The sequence below is a fragment of the Lissotriton vulgaris genome, chromosome 2_1 (genome assembly GCF_964263255.1).
Source record: "Lissotriton vulgaris chromosome 2_1, aLisVul1.2, whole genome shotgun sequence".
NCBI classification, from domain to species: Eukaryota; Metazoa; Chordata; class Amphibia; order Caudata; family Salamandridae; genus Lissotriton; species Lissotriton vulgaris.
The window spans coordinates 564,632,845-564,640,795 of NC_141687.1; the positions used below are offsets into that span (position 1 = coordinate 564,632,845).

General features: G+C 49.1%; 1 protein-coding gene across 1 annotated transcript; it reads right to left on the reverse strand.

Moving 5' to 3' along the window:
* Positions 1 to 1,765: 1,765 nt before the first annotated feature.
* On the reverse strand, positions 1,766 to 6,632 carry LOC147730754 (uncharacterized). Its single transcript, XM_086958622.1, has 4 exons — positions 6,353 to 6,632; positions 4,767 to 4,871; positions 3,937 to 4,070; positions 1,766 to 2,236 (listed from the first exon to the last, which is right to left on the reverse strand). The coding sequence occupies exons 1-4, from the start codon at positions 6,630 to 6,632 to the stop codon at positions 1,766 to 1,768; spliced, it is 990 nt and encodes a 329-aa protein (XP_086814748.1).
* Between the last annotated feature and the right edge of the window lie 1,319 nt (positions 6,633 to 7,951).

Below are 7,951 nucleotides of genomic sequence, written 5' to 3' on the forward strand. Positions count from 1 at the left end.
CACACCAGAAACTGTATCATCTGCACCAGGCACAGGCGATATGTCTGAAGGGGATTGGCTAAGTCATCTAGGGTTTCCTTGTCCCAGAAAGGACACAGAAGTGTTGTTAGATCAGGGTTCAAAGCGCCAGGATGCCCTTGGTGGTGACAGGCTGCGCTCTATAAGTATACCACAATATACCACAATACAATACAATACAAGTGCAAAGTACAGGAATGCGGGAGAACATTGTTTCAATGGTGCAGGCCTACCAGGATGACTCAACAGCGGTCAATATTACTGAGGAGCCATTGGCGTATTGGCATGGGAAAAGAAACATATGGCGAGAGCTCACCAACCTGGCTATCAATTACTTGTCTTGCCCACTCGCAAGCGTGTCTTCAGAACGTGTTTTTAGTTCTGCTGGTGGCATTGTGACTTCCAAAAGGTCCCGCCTCTTGCCTGCAAATGTGGAGCGGCTCACCATGATAAAGATGAACCAGCACTTCATACCACCAGATTACAAAGTACGAGAATGCACGCAGGAAGAAGAGGACACCGACCTACCTGAGGAAAGTTCTCCTCAGTTACCAGAAGTACTACCGACTGAATTTGCAGAGTATGAGGACGAGTTCTGCTTCCCTGACAGCGAGTTCTGAATATGAGTCAAGGATTCATTAACTTTATTTTTAGTCCGACTCCTTATTCACTTTTGTTCCTGTGTGTCTGTCTTTCTTTGTTTAGCAAGTGCTTGATCCCATTCACAACAAAACTGTAATCACCCAATCAAAGAACAAGCCCATCAGCAGAACTGTCTTGATTTTGATGCCGCAGCATTCATCAGGTTCACAAGTTAGTTGCCAAGAACTCAGTCCTGGTCGTCTATCCTCCTCCTCCAGACTCACCCTATCCATTTCCCGTAATGCTGATGCCTGGATTCCGCACAATGAAGAAACTTACGTTGACGAGTCCCCTAAAGAGGTACTGGAAGTAGTGAGTCCTCATTTAAATACATTTTGCTAAGTGTGGCTTTTTTCCCGGATTTGCTTTTTGGCTGTTTGGGGGGTGTCAAACTTGTTTGCGCTTGGGTTTACGGGTCTTGGCTGGGCCATTGCTGGCAAGGTCTATTAAGGGATGAAATTGGTTAGGAGGAAATGGGAGGTGAAAACGTTTAGGCGTTATTGCTCGCTTGCCTGTCTTAGGGGTGCTGTCTGTGGGGCTTCTAGGGTTTTGGGGTCTGTGAGCCCCAATGGCACATTTCGAATGTTGATTGCTTTTGCTTTGCAGAAAATCCACGCCGGGAAACTCCTGTTGGGGCCCTGCTGCAGAACGCTTTAGGACACTGTGAATTCCAGGTGGAGACAGCCCTCAAACACAAATTACAGGTAAGATAAGCGTTTGGATGGGAGGTAGTATAATGGAGTAATAGGAGAGGCGAGAGAGTGACAGTGGTACTGGTAAAGTCCTAGGACTCTTGATTTAAGAAACTCTGTGACAGGCATTTAACTTCGGAAAACATTTGGCCAATTACACGTGAACCAACACGATGACAGTGTTCAGTAAAACGAACTTACTGCAAAACCACCACCCACCAGGCTCAAAAGTAGTAAAAAACAGTTATGCTCAGATAAAGTTTGAAAAAGTATATTTTAATATCCCTAACAAAATAATCTCCCGCAAGACCCTCCCTAACCCCAACAAATAAATAGTCCTTCAAAAGTCCCCAAAAACCCCAACTCCCAATTCCCACCCCCCAAAAGTCTATAAAAAAGGGGCAAGGGACACTCTAGGGATGCATGGTGTTGACTTTGGCCTCCAGGGCATCATGCTTTAGGGTCAGGGCATCATACTGCTCCCGGAGGGTGGCGTGGTCTAGGCGGAGGCCCTCCAACAGATTTTGGTATTCTTTTAACTTCCGGACCTCCGCCTCCAGGTCGGACACTCTGTTCATTGCACGGTACAAGCGAGCCTTTAGACTGTGAGGGGCAGCCTTTGCTGCTCGGCGGTGGCGTCTGCCAGCCCGGCTCCGTATCGCCGGAGCACTGCGCTGGCCGGCAGAACGTGGGGTCACGGAGGAGGATGCAGGTGTCTCATTTGATGTACTGGACTGAGTGTCCTCCCCCTCCAGTTCTACCAGCCGCCGATATTGGGCAACAGTAGCATCCAGCCTCCGTTGCCGGGCCAGTAGAGTCTTCATACTCCTTGGTGCTTTTGATGTTTTAGTATTACCAACAATATGAAGAAAGAAAGACATAATCTGTAACCAATGCTCTTTAAGAATATGATTAACACAAAATGATTCAACAGAAAGTTGTGTCACAGTACAACTAGCAACTAGCCAGCGCAGTACTAAACTATTGAGGCCAGTATCATGGGCGTCCGCAGGGAGGGGCAAGGGGGGGGCGCTTGCCCCCCCTCGGATTGCAGGTCCATCCAGTGCTGGCCCAGTGACAAATTACAATACGGTAATTACAGCAGGCTGGAACCGACAGACAGATAGAGGCAGAGACAGGGACAGAGATATAGAGAGGGAGATGGCGAGGGAGAGAGAGAGAGGGATTGAGACTGAGGGTGACGGAGGGAGGGAGACAGAGAGGGAGACAGAGAGACGGAGACAGAGGGAGACAGAGAGACGGAGACAGAGGGAGACAGAGAGACGGAGGGAGACTGAGAGAGAGGGAGACGGACAGAGTGAGTGAGACAGAGGGAGAGAGAGAGAGGGATTGAGACTGAGGGTGACGGAGGGAGGGAGACAGAGAGGGAGACAGAGAGATGGAGACAGAGGGAGACAGAGACGGAGACAGAGGGAGACAGAGAGACGGAGGGAGACAGAGAGAGAGGGAGACGGACAGAGTGAGTGAGACAGAGGGAGAGAGAGAGAGGGATTGAGACTGAGGGTGACGGAGGGAGGGAGACAGAGAGGGAGACAGAGAGACGGAGACAGAGGGAGACAGAAAGACGGAGACAGAGGGAGACAGAGAGATGGAGGGAGACAGAGAGAGAGGGAGACGGACAGAGTGAGTGAGACAGAGGGAGAGAGAGAGAGGGATTGAGACTGAGGGTGACGGAGGGAGGGAGACAGAGAGGGAGACAGAGAGACGGAGACAGAGGGAGACAGAAAGACGGAGACAGAGGGAGACAGAGAGATGGAGGGAGACAGAGAGAGAGGGAGACGGACAGAGTGAGTGAGACAGAGGGAGAGAGAGAGAGGGGGAGAGAGAGCAAGAGAGGGAGACAGGCAGAGAGGGAGGGAGACAGAGAGAGAGAGGGAAGGAAACAGAGGGAGGGAGACAGAGCGAGAGGGAGGGAGACAGAGAGAGAGGGAGGGAGACAGAGAGAGAGGGAGGGAGAGAGACAGAGAGAGAGAGAAAGAAAGATGTGTGTAATGTGTATGCCAGGTCTGGTGGCTCAGTGGACGAAGGCATCCGCTTCAGGGGCATGAGTTCAACCTCATGGTCATAGTTATTTTTGTTGCTCTAGATCCAACCCCCTCCCCCACTGACCCTGCCCCCTTCGGTGCGGCCCTTGGCCACAAACCACACTGTCAATTTGGCCCCGAGAGAAAGTTTGTGAGGACCCATGCTCTATAACCACATCCTCCTGATTTATTTTAGATTGAATTGTTTTTTTCTGGCATTTTTTTGTTTTTCCCTAATTTAATGTAGTTGCCACGTCGTCTGCTGTGGTGCCGCACAAGATCTTTCTCTTCCCCCTATGGGGTTCTTTGTTTATTTAAGCTCTATGTCGTGTTAGATTTAAAAGAAATGTATGTAATACTTGTGCTCAATCATGTCAGGACTCAGGAGATGGTGATGATGTTGCCCCCCCCCCCCCCCCCGGAAACATTTCATAGTATTTTCGTAGTTCATCCAGTGATTGTCTACTCTCTGTAGATACACATCATATGCTATCTAAGAGTCAGATAGTACCATGATCCAGCTTACCTCTACACTCCACCACCACTGTCTGTTTCCTCACAGTCTCTTGTTTGGCCACTTGCGCCACCGCCGCATCCTCCCCAGAGTTGTCCTCGGACCTGGAGTCTACCACCACCACCACATCCGAGCTGGCCCCGGCACCAGATGTTCCACCTACAAAGTAGATTTAAGAATGTTAGATTACACCACTCACTAGTATTTGGTCTAGGAATGAAGGAACGTGAAAACAACAGAAAAAGTAATTGACTGTCTACTCTAGTCTAAAGTAAAAATGTCCCTCCTTCTCCACGGAAGGCTGTTGTCTTGCTGCACTTTTTTGTCACAATTGATGAATGCTTGCTTAATTTTAACACACACCATTTTCCTCTGAACAGACAGAAGCTGGACTTCTAAGGACAAGACCAACATCAACTTCAAACCAGGTGAAAGCTCGGCTCGACCACAAGAAATGTGTTCCATTACTCATCAACTCAGCACCAAGCACTTTTCCATTTCCAGCTAACTTAATTTTAATATATGTGTTTACTTTTACTTTTAATGAAGCTTTTAAACTTGAATAGACTCTGTGGTTTTTGGTCCTCCAGACTAGAGTGACTGAGCGAAAGGTTTTGCAAATTTTGGCAAGGAGGAGTCCGTGCCGCAGACACTGCCAGGTTTATACAGTGTGCCAAACACGCCACTCTGAAAATTTATTACTCTGGTGTTTAGTGTCCATAGTTCGGTTTGTGGAGAATTGTCCCTGCAACAGTAGTATTATGGTTTGTGCTCCTATCTAAACACTATTACGAAAAAATTAAATTAGGAACGCTTGGACAACAGTAGGTCCTCTATATTTAAATGAAAACTTACTGGGGCCAGCAAAGGAGCACTCGCCGCCCTGGCCTGCATCCTCCTCCTCCTCTGGAGGCACAGCATTCTCCTGTTCCACTTCCGTCCGCTTGCCCCTGGGGGGACCTAACATACAACATGAAAGAAAGAACAGAAAACATTGATGATTGCTGCTTGTCGATGTCCTTGTCAACCAAATCAAACATTTAGAAAGAACAAGAACCAACTATTTCAGCCAAAAAGAGGGCTACAAAGGAAGGACTGCACCTGAGCCTCTACTCTAGGGGCAGATTTACAAGCCCCTTGCAGCTCTTTTGCTCCGTTCTTGCGTCACTTTTGTGACGCGGCGCCACAACAAGAGAGGCGCCATGGTGTGGCGTATATTAACAACGTGACGCATATGGGAGATGCATCCCATTTCAAAGCCCTGCGCCATAAGGGAGCGTTCCAGCACAAGGGAGGGCGTTTGTGCGCAGGAACGCATGCTAAAAGTGGCTATGGGGAATATATAAAATTTGAATCAGTCATTTAGGACAATGATGCGTCACTCAAACCCTGCACCTGCATGAAGCAGACGTACGGCTTGACGCAGCATTGCTGGAGCTGCGCCATCGTTGCGACGCAACTCCATCAATGAGCCACCTTTACGGCACCGATGCGTATACGCTTCGGTGACGTTTTGGGACCATGGTGTGCCGCATTGTAAATACGGCGCACCATGGGTGGTGCTGGCGTGCCGCACACTTTGCAGGGATGCGCAGGTAATTGCAAATCTGACACTTAGGGGCATACTTACGAGTTCTGGGCTGCACACCTCCAGAGGTGCACCAGAACAAATGCGTAACGCAAAACTAACCTTGCGTCACGGCAGATGCGCCGCAATTACAATGCGGTACACCCTGGCGCAAGGGTAGGCAGATGCGTGACGCATCTCGTGACGAAAGAGGGGCGCATCTCTAGAGTCGCGTCGCAGGCGCGATGCAACTCTAGCACTGCTCAGGGCTGCCCAATACTCAACATACCGCATCAGTCCTTACGCCTGCTTCAACCAAGCAGGCATAAAGAATTGAAGTAGCAGCGTCGCGGAAGTGCCTGCGTTAAATCTTGTAGATTTCACGCAGGCACTTTTGCGAGGCGCACAGCTGCCTGACCCCCCCCCCCCCCTGTGTGGGGACGCACCCATTGTGGCCTTAACGTGGCGCGTCTCCCTAGATGCATCACATTGTACATGACTCGCAGGGATGCGCCACGTTTACGTCGCTGTTGCGTCAGGTAAGGCAGCGTAAACGTGGCGCAAGGGGCTTGTAAATCTGCCTCTTTGTGTCTAGCATTACGCAGTTCTGTAAAGTAGACTCATACATTACTCAGCCCAATTAAATGAACACAAAATAGAAAACAAATAAGCAGTGGCACCGCCACAGAGAAGGAGAGCAGTGCACCTGAAATGCACAGAAGATTTTGAAATATTAATTTACCTCTACTATCAATGTAATCGGCAGCATTATTGCTCTTTATAAAAAAGTTAAAACAAACATTTGCAATATAACACACAGAGCAGGGTAAAAAACAGAGTAGAGAGTGATGAAAAAATTGCTACTACTACTCACCAAGCCCGGGGACCTCCACTCCCAGCAGGCCAAGCAGGTCGCGCTCCCTGTCCAGGATATCCGTCCAGCGGTGGGTCACCTGGTTGTAGGTGCGCTGGACCCCCGAGATGTCAAACAGGGCCCGGCACACCTGATCCCACCGCTTCCGTCGCTCCTGGCAGTTGGTGTAGCCAGCAGCGATCCTGCCGCCTGCCGTGATGGTCCTGGGGAGAAGGCGCTGGACATAGAAAACAAGTGAGCCCACCTCCTCAGGGCTGAAGATCTCCCAGGGCACCACCATTTCCGCCCTTAAACGGCCACACGGGAGCCGGGCACGGGCTGCGGGGCCCGTCTTGGGCAGCTTCACTGCTGTCTTCACCATGGTCTGGGCAGGTGGTAGGAACAAGGAGAAAAAATGAAAAAGAATAAGACTAGGGAAGAAGAAAATAAAAGTTTAAAAAAGTAGTTGAAAAGTAAACAAAAGTAGCAAAAAACACAAAAATATAAAGCTAGAAAACTAGAGGGATAGATAATAATTTAAATAGATTCAAAAAATATTATAACAAGCAAAGGATGGCAGAGATATAGAGAGGATTACCTAGCCCAAAGTCCAGACACAGGAATGAATGAAAAACAAGATGGCGGCCCGATCACGTGAGCGTAAGTAAGTTCGCACGCGATTTCTCTCGCGAACTCGTGCGAACTTGTATTCGCAACGCGCTCATTCCGCGAGATTACACTTCGCGGGCGGAAATGGAAATACGTCAAGCAAACAAAATGGCGGCGCCCATACTCGACCTTGGGGTAATTTGCACGAGTTCGCGGCTTCTACGGTCGATTTCACACGACGTCGCGCCTCGCGAATAGCGCGAAATTACAGAAAAACGATTTTTGCAAAAACAAAAGCTATGAGCAGGTGCAAAAGTTCAACCTCATCATTTGTAACCGTTCCCTGTAGTGCTTCCTGATGGGGCCCACCAGAATTCGGTTAGGTTCCTGTTAAAAAAAAATTGCAACAAACAGGAAAAGTAAAGGAAAGGGAGCAGACAAGCAGGTGCCAGCCTTCATTAATGTCAGTTGGGGCAGGGCAGGTGTTGTTGTAATTTTATTTTGCTAAACTTAAAGCACTTAGCAGGTGTGCTTTGCTGCTTTGCTTTGCCACAATAATATACACTCACTGGTCAACCAGAGGGTGCTCTGATGACACCGAGGGTGGCATGGGTGTGCCAGCCAGAGGGTGGCATGGGTGAACCAGAGTGTCAGTGTTGACAGAGGATGGCAGTGCTTTGCTTTGCCCCAATAATGTACACTGGTGAACCAGAGGGTGCTGTGATGACACAGAGGGTGACATGGGTGAGCCAGAGGGTGACATGGGTGAACAAAGAGAGTGCCAGTGGTGACAGAGGGTGGCAGTGATGAAGAAAGGCTTGCAAACAGGCTGGGCACGTAGAAACAACAAGTTCGCAAAACTGGCGACCGACAAGTAAGTTCGCAATTTGCGAAATTGCACAAAACCCTCGCGAACTTGCAGAAACCCGTGCGAACACACAAAAAAAAATCCTCGAGGATTCGCGGATTTTGCGGATTTTCGCAATCCGCAAATTCGCAAATCCGCAAATT